The sequence below is a fragment of the Lissotriton vulgaris genome, chromosome 7 (genome assembly GCF_964263255.1).
Source record: "Lissotriton vulgaris chromosome 7, aLisVul1.2, whole genome shotgun sequence".
NCBI classification, from domain to species: Eukaryota; Metazoa; Chordata; class Amphibia; order Caudata; family Salamandridae; genus Lissotriton; species Lissotriton vulgaris.
The window spans coordinates 221686479-221705791 of NC_141695.1; the positions used below are offsets into that span (position 1 = coordinate 221686479).

At 42.3% G+C, this 19313-nt stretch overlaps 1 protein-coding gene across 2 annotated transcripts in view; it reads left to right on the plus strand.

Annotated features, from left to right (window-relative positions):
* Positions 1-2840: 2840 nt before the first annotated feature.
* LOC147701252 (hematopoietic cell signal transducer-like) overlaps positions 2841-19313 on the plus strand; it is a 95824-nt gene continuing 79351 nt past the window's right edge. Inside the window, exon 1 of one of the 2 annotated variants that reach the window (XM_086929996.1) lies at positions 2841-3328. In XM_086929996.1, coding sequence (XP_086786122.1) covers positions 3280-3328 — 49 coding nt within the window. In that variant the 5' untranslated portion in view covers positions 2841-3279. The remainder of the gene's footprint in view (positions 3329-19313) is intronic. The other variant, XM_086929997.1, reaches the window with a different exon arrangement.

Below are 19313 nucleotides of genomic sequence, written 5' to 3' on the forward strand. Positions count from 1 at the left end.
AGCCGGGCCCACAGCGCCGGCGTCAGGTGTCTGGCACCGCCCACCCCGCAGTCCCGGCCAGCGCGAAGGGAACAGGCGTACCGCTGACTTTGCGGGCGGGCGGCGAGCTGGTAAGCCGGTCAGGGGATGCTCTCGTGTACTCCGCAGGCCGCACAGCAGGGTGGCCGGGCAGGGCTCAGCAGAAGAGAGGGAGGCAGCAGGGTCGCAGATGGATTAGGGCGCCTCGTCGTGTTCCGTGATCTCGGCTGGTGTCTGCAACTTCGCTCAGTGTGGGGTCCCGATCGGACCGCGCCAGCAGCTCTGGGCAGGCCGGGTAGGCTATCTACTCGAGCCCAGGGCTTCTCAGCGTCCAGTAGGCCGCGGCCGGCGTCGATGTTGCAATGCTCATGGGAGGCGGGCCGAGTGGAGAAACACCGCTCCGCTTCAAGCAGTACACCCCCGGGGGCCTCCGGCACAGAAATCAGGTGGGTTGCAGATAGGGTTTTCAGGATAACTTGCTAGTATTAAGGGCTACGGACGGAGCTCGAGAACTACACGTCCACCATCTTCGGCTCCAGGCCACGCCCCCGAAGCTGCTCTAAGTAGCACGGTTGTGACATGTTGAGGGTGCTTACAATTAACAATGACGCAATCTCCCGTACAAGTGTTCCTTGCATTTCCTATCCAGGATACCCTTCTAGTTGAAAGTATTTGATCGGAATAGTTTGTAGGGAACCCACAATGCCTGTTTAACCAAGAGACGGTTTTGTTTTTAAGGGAGTCATGTGACTCCTGGGGGGAATAAATGGAATTAGATTCCAGAGGCGGGACATTAGAGAGGACAACAACATAAGGTACACAGTCTGGTGGGAGATTAGTGGAACGTGTTCTTTTAAAGGGTGGGGCTCGACCATGGGCTGAGGCTAGGGGTGGGGGTAAAGCTGGCTCTCCCACTACCCTAGCTGCAGGGACTGCTTTATCTTTAACTTGCTGTCCACCCAGTGAGTGCGATGCACCTGAATTGCAGAAATCAGACCTTCCCTCAGACTGCTTCTGTACAATGCTGCTAGATGGTACACCCCTCTCTGTTACCCTAATGCTCTCATTACAGCAGGTAAGAGTACCCAATAGGCCACCTAATCTAGACACTTCAGCAGTCAATAATTCAATCTTGTCTACTAAAGGCTTAACAACCATGTTAAACTTATCTTCTATCATATTAGCTAATAGGTCATAGTGTTCTAAGTTTATATTAGCTCCGGTATTACTAGACAAAGTCGTAGTCTCCTTATGTGGTGCCAGGCTCTTAGATGCAGTTTCAGATCTTTTCTTATGGGAAGTCCCCCCCCGCTTAATCTGAGCCTTTCTACAGTTCCTTACAGTTCTCTTGACTGGGGAACTCCGTATTGAAGTATCAGAAGGGACATCAACCAAATCCATTGTTAGTACATCCTGGGGTGGGGCCAATACAACTGGTAGATCCTCCACTGGAACATCAGCTACGCAGGGGGTGTCCAGAGACGTAACAGGACAGTCAACAGGCTGCGCAGGTAATGGTGGAAGAGGGCTATCCAGGCCCAGTGACTTCCTTTGGTCATTGTTGATTTTACTTACAACTTTGACGAGGTAATTGTCCATAATGGATTTATTTTTGGACATTGTCCAAGTTCTCCGGATGGTAACAGTGGCCAAATGTACAGGCAACTAACTCAGGCTTATTGCTTAGACTCCACACAAGGCATACATCACCCTAGGTAACTTGAGCGTTTAAAATCGTATGTGTTCAGAGTGTCTTACCCGGAGGGCAGAATTTCAGCAATCAAGGGGGGCAGCCCGCCCCATCCCTGGTTGTCCCCGGACGGCCACAGACGGCCCGCCCTCTTCCCGGGCTCAGCCCGGCGCAGCCCGCGCGCATCCCGCGGGGCGGGAGGCACTCGGTGCTCTTATGGCGCTTCCGGGCGCGGGATGATGTGTCACGCCCTCTCCGGGGCTGCTGGGAGCGGTAGTCCGCTGGCGCTTGGCGGTGGAAATGAGCCTCCGGGCGCGGGAAATGCGATAAGTTTGCCTGGTGCCGTTCCCCTCACTGCGGCGTCAGGCTCTGCAAATGCCCCCAAGAGTGCTCGGTGCTCGGTGCTCTTATGGCGCCTCTGGGCGCAGGATGATGTGTTACGCCCTCTCCGGGGCTGCTGGGAGCGGTAGTCCGCTGGCGCTTGGCGGTGGAAATGCGCCTCCGGGCGCGGGAAATGTGGTAAGTTCGCCTGGTGCCGTTCCCCTCACGGCGGCGTCAGGCTCTGCAAATGCACAGAGTCAAAATGCAAACAAAAACGAATTTCAGGAAATAAGAGGGGTAAAGCTAAACGTTTGAGGGAAGACCACACCAAGTATGTCAGGTCTAACGGTACACATGAGGAGTTAGTGCGCCATATTCAGCTCCATTGGGATTCTGCAATTCTGCAGCGTTTTCTGCATCATTATGGCTTTGCCGCTTTTGCCACATAATCCATCATCTGCTGTGTAATCTTCACATTTCAACCCACATTTTTCATTTCCTGCTCAAGCAGATGAAAAGTTACTAAAATATGATGACGTGCCCCCGCGCAGTGGGAGGTTCTTGGCAAAGGTCGACTGGTCACCTTTCAATTGATTATTGCTATATTTGATTGTTAAACTGATACTTGAGAGGTGAAATATTGCCTAGACAGTGTGGCCATGAGCTAAAATCACACATCAATGACGTACTACTGTCACAAAATGCAACGCATTATATCCATTATTTGCGTTTTCGTGCCATATAATTTGGTCCTCATCTGCAGCATGAATGCAGTGGTCACGGCCATATCAAAGGGAACCCGCATTTCCGCGTTGATCACGTGCACGAGTCGGTGCTGTGAGGTCTCTGGCATGTTTGAAGTTATATGAACCCCCCTTGCAGAATTGTCCTGCTGTTCTTTTTAGCTCAGACGTTTAAAGGGGGTGCTATAAAAAAATGATGTTTGTTCTCAAATATCGACGAGAGGCGTGCAGGCTGCCGAAGATCTGCAGAGGGATCCACCCTCCGTACCCACCTTGGCTACAGCACCGCGAGGCCCCCCGGAAGCTGCCCGCTTCACCCACCTCGGCTGCTGCGGCTCCGAGCTCTCTGCCCCCTCCACGTGTCAGAGGCGGGGGACTTCCAGAGAGCAGCCATGCGGTCTCTTCATAGGCGGAGAGTGCGCAGGAAGAGGGGGTCGCGGAAACTAGAGAGGAAACAAGTTAGTAGGTCAGACGAACAGCAGGCAGGTTGGCGCGTTGCTGCATCTCATGGAGTCCCGGCTCAGCTTGACGCCCCTGTTGCTGCTGCTCTGCGCCGGTAAGTGCCCGGTGGGGTGGTACTTCCGACGGGTGTCTTGAGGTGGGGAAGGGACTGATCTATGACCGCTCTTGGACACCCCTATAACATGCAGACAGACGATGAGAGGTGTTTTCCAGCTCACTCATTTAGCGTCTGATCACGCATCCTTATTTGTAGGGTTACCAACTGAGGCAAATTCTGGACAGGACTGTAAAAAATTCAGGACAAAGGGTCAAAAGTCAGGACAAAAACTCAAGACTAAAAGTCAGTTTTACAGACACATCATACCCCACTATTCTATCAATGCATTTATTTACTACTTTCTATATAGTACTATTTATGCACTATGGTCTTTATGTGATTGCACTGGTTTAAGGGCACATATCTCCTACACACTGTCATAATTTCCCCTCTAAAACACTTTCTTTTAAGCTGTACCAAGTTCATTGCTCCGCTTCCCTATGTTAATAGTTAAAGCAGCTGCAACTGGGCAGGGGCCTGGGGGTGGACAGTTTATTATGGGTTTGTTTGTTACAAAGAACATTTTTCAAATAGTGCGATAACTATTCATAAATAGACCAGTACCGTTCTTCTGTAATTGGATAATGGAATACATACCTGGCTACTATCATGCTATGTCCATCGACTGTGGTTTTTGCATTTGTCACCCCAGTGTGCTGGGTATGCTCAGACGTGAGTCCCAGGCTCTCCACACCACTGGAGTCATGCTATCCAGGCTGATGAAGGCTGATAGCCAGAAACCGGTCCTTGGATGCTTGATTCCGGTCTGGGAAAGACATGGCTTGGCAGTTCGGGCTGGACTGTTCCCATGAGGCACAGTGTCAAGGCTGATTTGCATATGGCCATGTCTGAACTGGGGTGGTGGTGGAGTGCAAAAAAACGATGGATTTAGGCCCAGCTCTCTGTACTGGGGTGAATGTATGACATTGTTCTGCATTCTGTCCATCAACTGTTGTTTTTGCATGTAATCTCTTGTGGATTACAACAATAAAATCTTTTTTTAAAACATATGGTAGTGTTTCATTTTAGTGCATTAGGCCACAGCATTGCATTGGTATTTTATCTGAAATTAAAGTTTCTAAACATGAACCTCAAAACATTTATTAACCCTCCCTCTTGACTACACCAGGAGTGAACTGAGTGAGCCAATTATCTGGTGCCCCTTACATCATGACCAATATTATTGTTATGAATGGTGGAACATTCCAGGCTAATAAAACACACAAGTGATTTTTTTTGTTTGTTCACAGTCCATCTTAAATGGAATTACTTGAACCTGCTCTAAAATGTCACTATTAAGTACATTAGACACATGAAGTAAATTGATTTGACTAAGATCACACAACTTAGCTGTGCAGGAAATCCGGGATTTGAACCCAGGCTTCCTGGTAATACATAGTGCACTTAAGTCACTGACTGAATAATGTATTTTTGCAATCCCCTTTAAAACCAGAAGACAGTGTTTTGTACAATTCTGTAAAATGAATAGAATACTAAGTTAAATAAATACAGTTGACCGATTAATCTGACAAAATATCTAATTAATAAAAGGTCCATAATGAAAATAAGGGAAGGCAGGACACCATATGCTAATGTCACTGACTCTGTAGACATTATATAGCTATTCTAGATATGGCGAACCACTGAAACTTTGAGCCTGAAGCCTGGCTCTAGCTCAGCTCAACGTCCTGTTAGAACCTCAAGCCCATAACGAGCCAGGTTTTCATGTGGCTTCTTCATACCTCCTTCCCTCGACCCAGGATGTGGCATTAGGACCAGGGCTGCCGATTTTGGATCTGGGAAACCAGGTTCAAATCTCAGCATCGGCTCAACGTCTTGTGATTCTGGGCAAATCACTTAATCTCCCCATGCCTATAAACAATGAATGTGACCTCGTGTAATGTAAGCGGTGCTCATGTAAAGTGCTCCAATATCCTTGGTTCAGGTTCACACTATATAAAAACTTCAAAAAAAAAGAAATAAAAAGAAATCCTTAACATAGGGAAAGACAAATACCTGTGTCCTGGCTAATTTTTACAAAGTTACATTTGAATACCGGGCTAAATCACGTATTCCCTACTTAAATTGTATGATCCTAGGCAAATATTTTTCTTCCCCTACATGTTTTCCATTAATGCATATGAAATCAGTTTCAAATGCACGGAATACACGTTGTACAAAAACATTTTATTTCATTTCATATGCTTTAATGTGATGTCTTAAAGTCAGTGCTTAACATGTTAAAGAAATACACTTCTCCCGAATTTTACCATATTAACATGATGTTTGTTATATGATTTACATAGGAAACATATCAAGGCTTGGCTCGTGCACAGGCTCTAAGATACACGCCAGACCCTTTGCTTGACTCAATTTGTTAGTTTGTTGCTCGCCCACCTCAAAGCTATCCAATGCAGCAATTAAAGTGCATTAAAAAAAGTATACATACTGCCATGCGAATGGGGTGAGGGAGCGCAGGGATGGAATCAAAGGCATACCTAAAAAGAGCAAAATATGGTTAACAATTTTATTGCTCTCTCACCATCAGTTAACTACATATAAAATAATGCACACCTTAACTGAAAAATAAATAAAAATGATACTAATCAGTAGAAAATGTTCTATTGTTTGTTATGAAACCTCTATTGGTAAATGCGTTCACTACAGAGGTATACGTGTGCAACCAGAGGTCCACAGAATTGAATCCTGTTTGGTGTAGTAGGGAAAAGTGGCTTGCGTATTCTTAGTGCTAGGAGATCCCTGAAAGTACTGTGAATGTTTAAGTCATTATTTTAAATGATCATTAACACACAATATATTACAGGCTGCCACTAAATGCGCATATAATTTAGGTTAAAGATAAAAAGCGCTACTAAATTATAGATATCAGTAATATACATATTTTACCTAGTGTCATGAAAGTCGATTCACCAAATTGCCAGGGGTAGCGGAAGTGATATCACAATGCCCTTAGACCCCACTGACACCACAGGAAGTGACATCATAAGGCCTTTGATGTCTTCCTGGCAGTGATGCCATGTGGCCTTTGACCCTGGTGATGTTATAAGAAGTACATCACTAAAGATATACATTCTATAATTAGTGCAAGATTAATAAAATAGGTATACTATTCATACCTTTATCAAATCAAATAAAACTTTATTCGGATAAGGGAACTTATCCATAAAAGTACAACAGAATCAAAGCAATTGTACAGAATAAAAAACCATTTTTTTAAAAAGACAACGAATTCCGAAGATTAGTACAAATAAAACAAAGTATAATAGGGACTAAATTTATACATTAAAAAGAAATCTATCCTTGGACAACAAGAGAGAAAGGGTACTAAACACAATAAGGTTTCTAAAACTTAATACACAGTAGAGTAAACAGTACTTTAAATATGGAATTAATCATAATCTTTTCAGAATTTAATGCATGATTTTAAAAAATTGAAAATTCTGTGTCCAAACATTGTAAGGCTTTGAGCGCCGGACGGCATTGGCGCAATCCCATGTATTTTACTAATGGTACAATCCAATTTCTCCGTTGGTAGTAATAGAGACTGTAGAAGAATATTACATGGAGAAGCGTTTGCTCTGACTGCCCACCACATGGACAGGTGGAGAGATTTGCGGACCAATCGTTGGTCTTGGGGAAAGTCACTAAGCGGTGGAAAATACTGATACGAAACCGGGTCAGCAAGAATTTGTCATAATATGTGATGGATGTTAGCAGTAAATAAGGCTGAATCCCCCAAGAGCTTTGTACTGCTAAGAGATGAACATTAGTCGGCCTAGAGATCTCTCTTGCCATTCGGAGCTCACGCAGGTGGGATAAACATAAGTTTTTCAGAGTGGCTCGTGATATGCCCACGATGGTTTCAGGATGGGTAAAATGGGACTCTAAATTTAGATCAGTGAAAAATTTTGAAACATAATCCAGCCATGTTATGCTCTTCCATCTTTCTAGGGCAAGGCAGTCGATAATCAAAGAGCGAGTAAGCTTGCATTCATCTGTTTGCCATATACGCTGCCACAGTAGGATCGGTTGGATGGCGATGATGTCAGATATATAGGGCCCGATGTAGGTAAATCTACATTTACCACTTCATAAATACCGAATCGGTATTTATGAAGTGGTAAATTAGAGGGGGGGAGATGTAGGTATTTCAGATTCGGTAAATACCGAATCTGTAAAATTCGGTATTTACCGATTCTGTAAATACCGATTCGGTATCCCCCATTGCTTCCTATGGGCCTTGAAGCCCATAGGAATCAATGGGGATTACCGAATCGGTACTTACCGATTCGGTAATTACCGATTTGTGCAAGGGTGCAGGGGGTGTCACTTTGACACCCTCCAGCACCCCAAAAAAAGGCATGTGAGCCATGTGGCACACAGACATGCCCTAAGGGCATGTCTGTCTGTCACATGGCATAGGTGTGCATGCACAAATGTGCATGCACACCTGGATTCGGTATTTTAACACCCAATTGGATTGGGTGTTAAAATACCGAATCTGAAGGGCCTGTGGGACTGAAAGTAGTCCCACCTACATCCCAAATTAAAAAAATCGGTAAAATGACCGATTTGGTATTTTTGCGATTCGGTTATTTTACCGAATCGGTAAAATACCGAATCGGACAAAAAAAGGTCCCCTACATCTCAGTAGGCCAAATACCGGTCGGAAACGGCCGAAATCGTCCGTTTCCGACCGGTATTTGGTACCTACATCGGGCCCATTGTCCATACCTAATTCCACGTGGCAGCCATAGATCTGGGAGCTTTTGGGGACCGCTAATAGATACCTTAGAAAACAGTTTGTCACCTTTTGAATACATGCGGTGCGGTAAAGCCCCATATCCCTGCTCCATATAGAGCTACTGAAGAGCATTTAGCATGATAAATCTGGAGCAGTTCGCATGCCGGACGCTGGCCTAGATTCCGGGCAAAAGTTGACAGGGTCATTGTTGTTCTAAGGAATGACAGTTTCCTGCTTTGGATAGTTGGTCGTCAGTTTTGCTTATTATCGATCAGAATTCCCAGATAGGGGTATGTTTTTGTGCAGTCTAACTTGGTGTTGTTTATATATATGCCCTTTGTGTGACTAGTGGCTTTCCCAACATGCATGATGAAGGTTTTCTTGTTATTAACCTTTAGATCTAACCTTTCCATGAATTGGCAGTATCTGTTGACCAGCAATTGTAGTTGGCAGGGAGTCCGCGCCATGATGACCGCCTTGTCTGCATAGAGCAGAGCTGGAATAGGACGACGGCCAATCATGGGGAGATCCTGACTACCCTCTAGCATTGCCACCTCCAGACCGTTAGTGTACAGGTTAAAAAGGAAGGGAGCCAGCACGCAGCCCTGTCTGACTCCCTTCACCACGTCAAAAGACCTGGTTAACTCCCCCCTTGAGCCCTAGCGGACTTTGGCTGATGCCCCTGAGTAGAGGTCTTGCATAAAGCGGATTAAAGGGGGGTATACGCCTATTTTAATGAGCATATTCCACAACTTGCAATGAGACACATAGTTGAACGCCGCCGACAGGTCGACGTATGCCAGATGGAGTTTACCCCTCTTCGCCCCCCCCATATTTACCCGCTAGTAGGGACAAATTTAGTGCTTGTTCTACCGTCCCCATACCCTCACGAAATCCGTACTGTAGGTCTGACAGTATTTGGTTTTCAGCTGCCCAGCTACAAAGTTTTTGGAGGACTAGCTGCCCTGCGACCTTACCCGTTGCGTCTAATAAAGAAATGGGTCGATAACAAGCAGGGTCATTTCGATCCCCTTTCTTGAAGATTGGGAGGATTGAGGATTTCCATGAGGTGATTGGGCCTGTTTCGTTAACTGCATCAAAGACCCTAGTGAGGATAGGGGACCACAAATCTAAATTATGTCTGAATATGTCAAGAGGAACCCCATCAGGGCCAGGGGCTTTCTCATGTTTCGATGACTTTAGCGCAGTAACTACCTCCTCGTGGGAGAAGCTGAGGTTGCTTCCATCTCGAGGTACAACAGGTACCTGTGTGGGTGCAACTGTTCCCCCGAAAATAGCTGAAAAGTGAGTGACCCAAGCGCACTCATCCACTGCCACCTCGATTCTCGGGTTCAAATTAGGATTTGTTAAGAAGGGAGTTTTAACTGTGTAACCACGCCAAAATGTGGTTGAATCCTTTGCAAGGCAGCTTTTGTGCAGTGTCTCCCATAAGGTTTTTTTTTATCTCTAGCTTATACCGCTTTAGGGACTGATTATACTCCCTTCTAAGACAAACTATTTCTGGTTTGTTTCTAATGCTGCATCGGAGTGCCTTCTTCAGACACGAATAGGCTCTCCTAGTGGCAGCGTTGAACCAGCCCTTTTTTGGTTTCTTAGTTCCCTTTGATTTACTTAATAGTTCGTCATTGATTGTTTTAGTAATGATCAGGAAACTATCTAAGATTTTTTCAGGGGGAGAGTCGGCATTGAGGCATGTTTCTACTTGTGGTAGAGTGCGGCTAAGAACTCTACCTGTGATTGCAACAGGATCCACGGTTTCCCACCTTATGGTGAAACCATTTAATTTGCCCATACTCAGTGCATCTTGGGTTAGTAGGGTGGGTGAGTTAGCCAGTTTACAAGAGTCAGGCACTATAATAGTCATAGAGTTTGGGAAATGATCACTGTTTGGGTTAGTGCCCGTCAGGAAACAACCAATTTGGTCTTTCAAGACTTGAGAAACTAGGATAAAGTCAATCAAGGAGGAATAGCCTCTTCTACAAAACGTTGGAGAAAATGCTACTGGGGGGACAACAAGCTCATTTGCAAAGCCAAGTTCTAGAGTGACTAGGATTTCCATTAAGCGGTGGCCTAAACTGGAATGCGGGAAATGGGTTAAATTCAAACCCCCCTCGTCCACCCAACCACATTTTTTGGAGCCACTGTCTTTACAGAGACTAACATTAAAGTCCCCTCCCCAGATAAGATTAAATTGGTTATTCCTTATTTTTTTCCATTCTACCTGTAGGAGACGGAGAATTTTCTCCAGGACAGGGAGTATGTCTTCGGTCCGTAGGTTGTTATAAAAATTGACTACGTAGTAAACCGCTTTTATATTTAATGGTAATTTCAATATTTGGAAGTTTGGCGCACTCACTACAACCTGTATGCTTCTGATAGAAAGATCGTTAGCGATATAAGTTGCTAAACCACCTTTTGATCTGCCAGTAGTAGAGGGTTGGGCAGGGCAAATAAAAGTTTTATACCCTTGAAGATGGAATTGGGTAGTAGACCAGGTTTCCTGAAAACACTTTGCGGATTTCAGAGAGCCAAGAGGGTGAATCTACCTTAGGTCTAAGGCCTGCCACATTCCAAAATATCATGGAGAAATACGTCGAATTCTGCTTTACGGGACCCACGGCCTCACCAGTGCTAGCGCTACCCACTGCTTCGACGGCTAGAACAATACCTGGGGATTTGTCCATCATCTCACGCTGCAGGGGCACTAGAGGAGCCTCTCTACTAGGCATGAGGACTGGATTAGGACTGACATTTTTATTTGGTGGTGATTTATGGCAGGCTAGTGCCCTAGTAGCGGACATGGATGTTACGGGGACCAATTTAGCGCTTAAAGACTTGTTTTTAATAGGCCCCTCAGATGGGCGGGCGATGATTAAATCAGATGGTGCCAGTCATTCATTTTCGTCGAGACCGGACAAGCAGTCAAAAGAATTGTACGTGGGAATGGTCCAGCCACCATATGAGCTGTGTTGATGGAGCCAGCCTAGAGGCGGTACATGCGACCAGCTGGGACGTTGGGGGTGGATAGAAAAGGGGGAGTTTACCAGACCAGATCTTGATACAGGGAAATGCAGTTGAAGCTTTGAGATTAAGGAAGAGTTGGGTCTATGCGCAGGTAAGGAGCAGACAGCATTTTATTGCTTAGTTAATTGAAATCATAACAATTTTACCATAAAATAGACAGAAAACAGCAGGTTTCTCGGTTAAAACAGACTTGATTAGCATCACGCTAAGCATTAATTCCTTATAATGGAACAGTTTGAGCATTTTATATTATTTAAGAACAGAAAATACATTGAGCTAGCCCTAGCTAGAAATATCAGATTGTATTCATAAAATAGATTAAAATACACATTACATCAGAAGTTAGTGATCAATGTACAGCGATAAGGAGTTTATTCAGTGTTCAAAATGAGCAAAGTATACACTGGCCTGGTTAATGAGGAATTTAAAGTGCATTGTGCTATCTAGAACTACAACAAAATGGAGTTCAAGGTGAAAAAATACGAAGTTGATACTGTGTGCAAAATGAGCAAAGTATACACTTGCTTGCTTTGTGAGGGGTATAAAGTGCATTGCGCTATCTAGAATACCACACAGGTTTCCTTCTAGATACCAGCCTGATACTTTCCTTGTCTAAAGGGTAGTTTCATTGTGCAAAGATGAGCAAGGTAAACACACACTCCGTTCTTAGTTTTAAACGTTCTTGGATTGCATGCATTTATTTCACACATAAAGTGCATTTGTGCATTGTGCTGACTAATTATAATAATAATGCTTCTTTGTTGTTTATCTGCAAAACCATTGCAAATACCATACCACAGTATATGGAAAAGACTGTCTGAAATGAAAGTGCAATGTAACAAAAAGCTATAAAACTCATTATATAAATGAACACTTAAAACTGTTGCGGAACACTCAGGTTATTCAGTAGACAAACTTCTTGGCTAGCTATTGTATGGGTGGCCCAGTCTGCAAGGCGAATTAATCAATTAAAGTTTGTCTTTGTTCCTGATGTACTGTAGCCTTTAGTTGCAAGAGCTGCTGGTTTAAAATTTTAACAAATTTAGCGCATCTCCCCATCTGTGATTTTAACTTTGGCACCATTTCACAAATGCAGCTAAAATCTGGCAGACGCTAGCGCCCAGTTCCCAGAGATTTTCCATCAGGTTGCAGCGCTTTTTTGATGCAGACCTGATGCAAAATCCATTTTGGTATAGACAAACCAAGTTAAATGCTGATTTGCTCTGCTTTGTTGAAAAAAAAAAAACTGCGAATTGCAGTACATTTTGCTACTTTGCGTCAGTGGGTCGTTCCATGGGTGGTGCATGGGGTTCCTGTGCTTCCACCCATGGATTCTGACACAAATCCATATTCACAATGAGATATATACATGGGGTCGCACCAAAATTACACTCCTGCTTGAGGTTTGCTTAACCCCTTAATTGCTGCAGTCGGCCAATGGCCGACGGCAACACTACCTGCCCAGTGCTGCCGTCGGCCATTGGCCGACGGCGCCCCACCCGCGAACGGAAACGCCCGCACCACAGCGGAATTACCGCCGCGGTTAACGGGTTAACAAGGAAAAATATCTTGATTTCTCTTAGTTATTTCCTCTTTTCATGTGCACTGCATTCTGCAGCAGACCTAGAGAGTTGAAAACGCCTCCTAGGCTAGTTTTTTGTGCAGGAAGGGACACCTTCCTGCACTTAAACTGTACTGACCATAAAGCAGACACCCTTGTACTATGATGACGGGGGACCTGAATTGGCGCGAGGCAGCAAAAAGTGGTCCAGGCCTAGGAGAGAGCTGAACTGCACCAGTTCTTTGAAGATATGGTTCAGTTCTGTTCTCTTCTGCTCTTCATTGTGGGATGTCTTTAGAAATCTTCACTTAAGGATTTGCAGATTATTATTGGTATTTTCAAATGTGTGCATATCTGTGAAGGGGCGCAAAAGTGATAATTTGCTAATAGTTTTGTATATGTGATGAATATGCATAACATTGGGCAGACGCTTTGTTGGATTATTTTTCTATTGGTATGTCAAGTTTTCTGGCAATCCATAAAATGGGATCTAGATAAAAAGGGGGACGGTAATTACATTTTTTTTTGCTTATAACCCTGACGCTGTTTGGTCAATCTGAGTTCTATATGTCTAGTATTTAGAAAGTGATATCCAATGCAGGTATATTAGACGTCGCAAAATTTCAGTCGCAAGGACAGAATTACAGATAGGGCAAGCAAAATTATTTTTGATTTACTAATAACTTTCTTTGGCATTGTTTGATAGATTAGCACAACATTTGGCAGGGACTTAGCATGCTTAACATTCTTTAAGAATTTGAAGTTTGTGAAACTCTATAGGGGTAAGCAACAAAAGGGGGGCAAAAAGTGTGAATTTGCTAATAACATCTGCACTGTGTGATGAATATACAAAAAATTTGGAAGTTGCTTGGAAAGTTTACATTTGTATTGGGTATCAAGTTTTGTGCCAATCTGTCAAACGGGGGCAAAGTAAAGAGTGGGGCAAAAAAACTGCTTATAACTTTACCACGGTTTAAGGAATCTGCATCAAATGTGGAAGACAGTTAGCAGGGTACGCCTAGTACAGGTATAATATATTTGTGGGGGTGAGGCGTTAAAAAGGCGTAAAAAATATTCGATGTATTAATACTTTGGCACATTCAGATGGATCTGCACGAAATGTGGCAGAGACTTAACACGTTTGGCCTACGGTTGGTTTTCTCAATTTCATGCAGGCCTATGAAAGGGGAGGGGACACCAAGCATGATGAAAGAAGAGCTCATCAGCTAATAAGTTGCCACAGTTGGATGTCTTCACTCAAAAGTTTGCAGACACAGGTTTAGTTTACTGTTGGTTATGTCAAGTTTGGTGCAGATCCGTCAGGAGCCAAAAGATAAATGGGAGGGCAACTACAGAATTATTGACTAATAATTTTTATGTTGTTCTGTTAACATGTGCGAAATTTGTTATCTAGCAAATTAAGCCTGGTGGATGTCCAGGCAAGCCCTGCACCCAAACCATGCTGCATACAGTCGAAGGTTGTTGAGCACAGGGCCTGGGCTGAGGAATGCGCAGAATGTGTACATGGGAAGCTGTGTAGTGAGGTTTGGGTGATAACAGTAGGTTGAGCGCAAGGCCTAGCCCTCCAGCCAGTCCTCGCAGAGCACAGCCAAACGCCATGCATAGCATGGTGTGGGTGGCCATGGCAATTTGGCATATTTCACAATGCATATGGCCAAAGGCCCTGCTCTTAGGCCTCGCAAGGCCATGTGTATCAAGGACTGACAATTATGCAGATCATTATAAAAATAAGACATAAGGAATAACTTGTAATGTGTGTTTTATGCATACTTCACCATAACTGATGAATTTCAGTGGTTTTACATGTTTGAGCTTCAAACATAACTCACTTTTTAACTAAGTTAAAAAAAAAATTAAGTGATTTTTTATTTTTATGTCATGTATAAATGTTCGTATTTGTGATTTGTGAACCGTTAACTTGACAAGAACTAGCTGGAGATTCGAAATAAGTTGGTTTCTGATGAACATTTAATGGATATTACATTTGAAGAGGAGTACTGGCCACGTCTTATGAGAGGGAGCGTTGTATAGAATTACAGACGATGCCTGCGTTTCACATGGCAGTCCAGACGGTTGGCAGTGTCCTGCATCCCAATGTGCCGCACTGCGGATATATATATCTATATATGGAATATATATATATAGATAGATAGATAGATAAATAGATAACTAGATAGATGTGTGTGTATTCACTGGAAAAACAAAGCTGAAGTATTATTCTAATTAAGTGTAATAAAATGAATTGTTTTAGTATAAAAAACTTAAAAATACACTGGAAAAAACAAACATTAAGGTTATGTTATGGTTAGGTGAATTTCTCAGTGACAACATCAATGTATTGAACAAAAAAACAAAAACAAATTCACCAATTATAGTTAGCAGTATTGACTAGAACGTACGCCCTGCCATGCACTGCTTATGATCTCACATACAACATCACTTATGACATGTTCTATGACATCATTTATGATATCACTGATGCATCTCAAATGACATCACTGATGACATCATCCAATTAGTGTGCTAGTTTCTATTATAGTTTACATAGTGACAGGTAGCTGTCATAATACTTTTCTACCAAATTTTCCACAGATTGTATTCAGCCAATGGGTGTAAGTTTTTACAAAATGCATGTGCTCGTAATACACCATTGCTGTGTAGATGTATTTAACATGTTATACTTTTTTTATTTTGAGTGACTCTGTGTGCAGGTGACAGTTGACTCGTGTTCATTATGCTTCAGACAAGTTTTTTGATTTTACAGAAAAAGTTTCCAACAGGAGAAAGATTCTATGTAGTAGATACTAACTTTTGTAAGCTGCCTTGAGTTATTAGACAGAATCTTGTCAGCATGATCATTTATACTTAACCTAGAAGACTGTGTGTACCAGCAACTAAAAAATGCATGTTCACTAGTTTTTCTAGAATAGATGAGCGATCTGTAAAGTTTTCACTACAGAGTGAAGGGTGCAGGTAGATTGTTCTTTAGCACATTCGGAATTTCTTTTTTTTTTAGCAAATAGTGTTTTTTTTTCAGTTGTTGAATACAGTGTAAACTGTTCTTAGTAGATTTTTTAAATACTCTTGGTGCATTTCTCATGAGAGTTTCACTGTCTGCAAACAGTGTGATACAGCGTAAACTCTCTTCATAGAGAAAAAAACAGTGTAAAGTATCGACTTTTTGGCTCATATCAACATATGTTCTCAATGTAGGTTCGGTGAGTGACAAGGGTTTGATACAGATAAAAGCTCTCCATATTAGGACATTTCTTTTTGAACTGACATTTTCTATTTTGGCTTTCTGTCTACAATTATATAGCTATTGAACACTGCATTCAATGACAGTTCCTCATATATCTTTGATCTATGATACCTATAAAGTGTATTCTGTAGGCTCACTGTCGCATATAATGCTTGTTTTCAACATCTAAGTGAGTTGTTTGTGTGGTGGCAGTAGAAGTGGGTAATCTTCTCCTGAGCTACTTTGTACTTACTGTCAGGCCTCTAATGTCATACTAATTTATGTGTCATAGAGAAGTTTGGATGATGTAATCAGTAATATCATCAATGATTTAATTTGAGATCTCATGAGTGATGTCATAAATGATGTCATAGAAGATGTCATAAGTGATTTATGTGAGGTTATAAGCAGGCGGGGCGCACGGTATAAGTAGTGCTGCTAACTATAACTGGTGAATTTCTGTGGTTTTTTTAGTTCAAAATGTTAATGTTGTCACTGAGAAATTCCCCTGACTATAACCTCACTTTAACCTTTGTTCTTTTCAGTGAATTTCTAGTTTTAAAAAAAAAGTAAATTCATTTTTTTCAACTTTATATATGGTAGAATAACTGAATAATATATCCTGTGTGCTGACATTATTCTGAAAGGGAATTGCTTTTGTATTGTAACTTAACAGGAAAGGGTGCAGACTTTGAAAAATGTTTTGAAAACATGATTTTGAGAAAAAAAAGAGTAATGCAACAATATTTGTGTTGAGATTGTCTATCTCCTCTGTTCTTCTGGCTATAATACCTAGTCATTTTACGAGCAAGGTAGTTAGTATTGTAATAGAATACTTTTCATAGCCTTTGTATGTATTTTTACATCAAAGTGATAATTATAATTCAGTTTTTTTTAATATTGTATTGTGTTAAGTTTCATCATATAAATCAATTTTTAAAGTGTGTGGTTAATCAACAGAGTTCTATATTTTATTTTAGTCTAGGGCTTAGAGTAATTTTTCATGTGTTTAGTTATTTAATGTTATTCTGTGAAAAGACAGTCATTAAAATATGTTTATAATATTCAAGACGCTTACAGGAGTCGAACACACAATCTCCTGCGTGGAGTCCAAGAGGGATGTACTTCCTGGTCAGCTCTTGCCTCCCTCTTACGAGTTCATACATTTGGGATTAAGTTATGAACAGTGTTTTCCTGTAATTCTGAATAAATTAACAGATTACAGAAGTTGATTGTATAAGTAAAATTGATTATCATTTGTTTATTGAATATATAAAGCAATAATAGTTTTACGATCTTGCGAGAAGCTCACAGGAGTCGAACACACAATCCCATGCATGGACTCCAAGTGGGCTGTACTTCCTCTTCGGCTCTTGTGATCAACCCACAAGATCATGCATTTGCAATGAAGTTAATAACAGTGGTTTCTTGTAATTCTGAACAAATTCAGATATTAGAGATGTTGATTAGCATGGAAAAATTGATCAAGAATTTTTCCATGAAATATATAAAGCAATAATATTTTTATGATCTCTCGAAACCCTCGCAGCTATCTCGAGAGAAGTACGGGAGAAGAACCACTCCTAAGGAGGGATTGTGATTGGTTCATATGGATGTCTTTAGCAGCGGTAAAGTTCTGAAAGGGTTGGAAACTTTTTATCAGAATGTACTAATATAGTGCATATGAATTCCTCCCATTCTAAAACCATGGTCTTGGATAAAGGCGTGCCACAGGGATCGATTTTGAGCCATACTCTTTTTAACATGTATGTGGCTCCCCTGGCCAGGCTTATAAAGTTGTGTGGTTTTGATACAATTTCATATGCTGATGACACACAACTTGTCATCACATTGGATTCTAATCTGGAGCTTACCAAAATCAAATTCAAAAACTGTATGCAAAAAATGTCATCATGGATAACAGTTAATTTCCTTCAGCTCAACACTAGTAAGACAGAAGTCTTACTTTTTGGGAAGGCTCTTCCAATCTGGTCCACTGATTGGTGGCCATCCGAACTTGGATTGTCCCCAACACTAAAAAAACTCATAAAAACTTTGACGGTCTTTCTGGATGATAATTTCTCTATGAATGAACATGTTAAAACTATTTCTGGAACCTGTTTTGGCCTGATGCGCATGCTTAGGAAAGCTTCTCACTGGTCCTGGCATTAATAGTGAGCTACCTGGACTATCGGAATTCCCTTATGGTCACAATGAATAAAGGCCTTTTATCCACACTTCAGGTGGTACAGAACACGCTAGCGATTCTCGTCTATAATCTTATCCACGATCTCCATCCAAAACGTTTATTAGGTTTCTTTCATTGACTTCCCATAAAAAAGCGTGCACTCTTTAAATGTATGCGTTTAGTCTTCAAATCACTGCATGGAAGGGACCATGTTATCCTAAAAACAAACTGCAGCCATATATTTCAGTACGACGTCTCAGATCAAGTGAGCTACTGCTGCTATGCCCCAAACGTATCTACATAGCCAGATTTGGTTGCTGCTCCTTTTCCTTCTTGGCTCGCAAACACTGGAATCAGCTACCCTTGCCCCTTCATTCCTGCTCAGACTTATTCTCCTTCAAGAAACTCCTGAAAACATGGTTGTTTGATCTATAATCACCGTATGGAAGTGTGACCTGTATCTGATGGCTTCGGAGCCGTGAGATCCCCTAGGGAATGATTTATGCGCCTAATATTTAGAAGAAAAATATTACATTCTTATCGCTGTCTTTCACTATTGGATTTTGGTGATAGAATATATATTTGGCTTGCTCTCCTTTACTGTTTACTTTCTTCACAAAGATGACTTCATCCAAATCAGATCAACAGCCGTGGGCAGCTGCACCAGCTCAGCCATGTCAGCCTCCTAACGAATCCCAGGGGTCGTAATTCTTTGAAATGAGACCAGCTAGCAAGAACGTTTTGGCAAAGTACGTTACCAATAAACTTTCCAGCAAAGAGTTGAGCCTGATGAGCAGAAATAAACAATATAGCATGAGTAACAAAGGAATGTGGAGACACCTGACATCTGTGCACCCACAAAGGCTTGCCTGGGCAGAGCTGGCTCATGCTGCAGAGTTAGGAAACTCGACATTGACTTCAACATAATTTGCTTCAAGAGATACTGTGCCTGCCCAGGTTCTAAGTGCACCAGTGAACAATAACCCTGCTTTATTGAATAAAGCTCTATTTTGCTGCTTGTGTAAGCAGATAATCTTTTCATAATCAAGCAGGGCTGGCGAGGAGAAGCTTTTCCAAAGCACAAATGCCCCCTAGGTAGTAGGTTTTTTTGTAATTTTTTGTATTAAGGAGATCCTGTTGGTATTTGTTTAAAACTTTAGG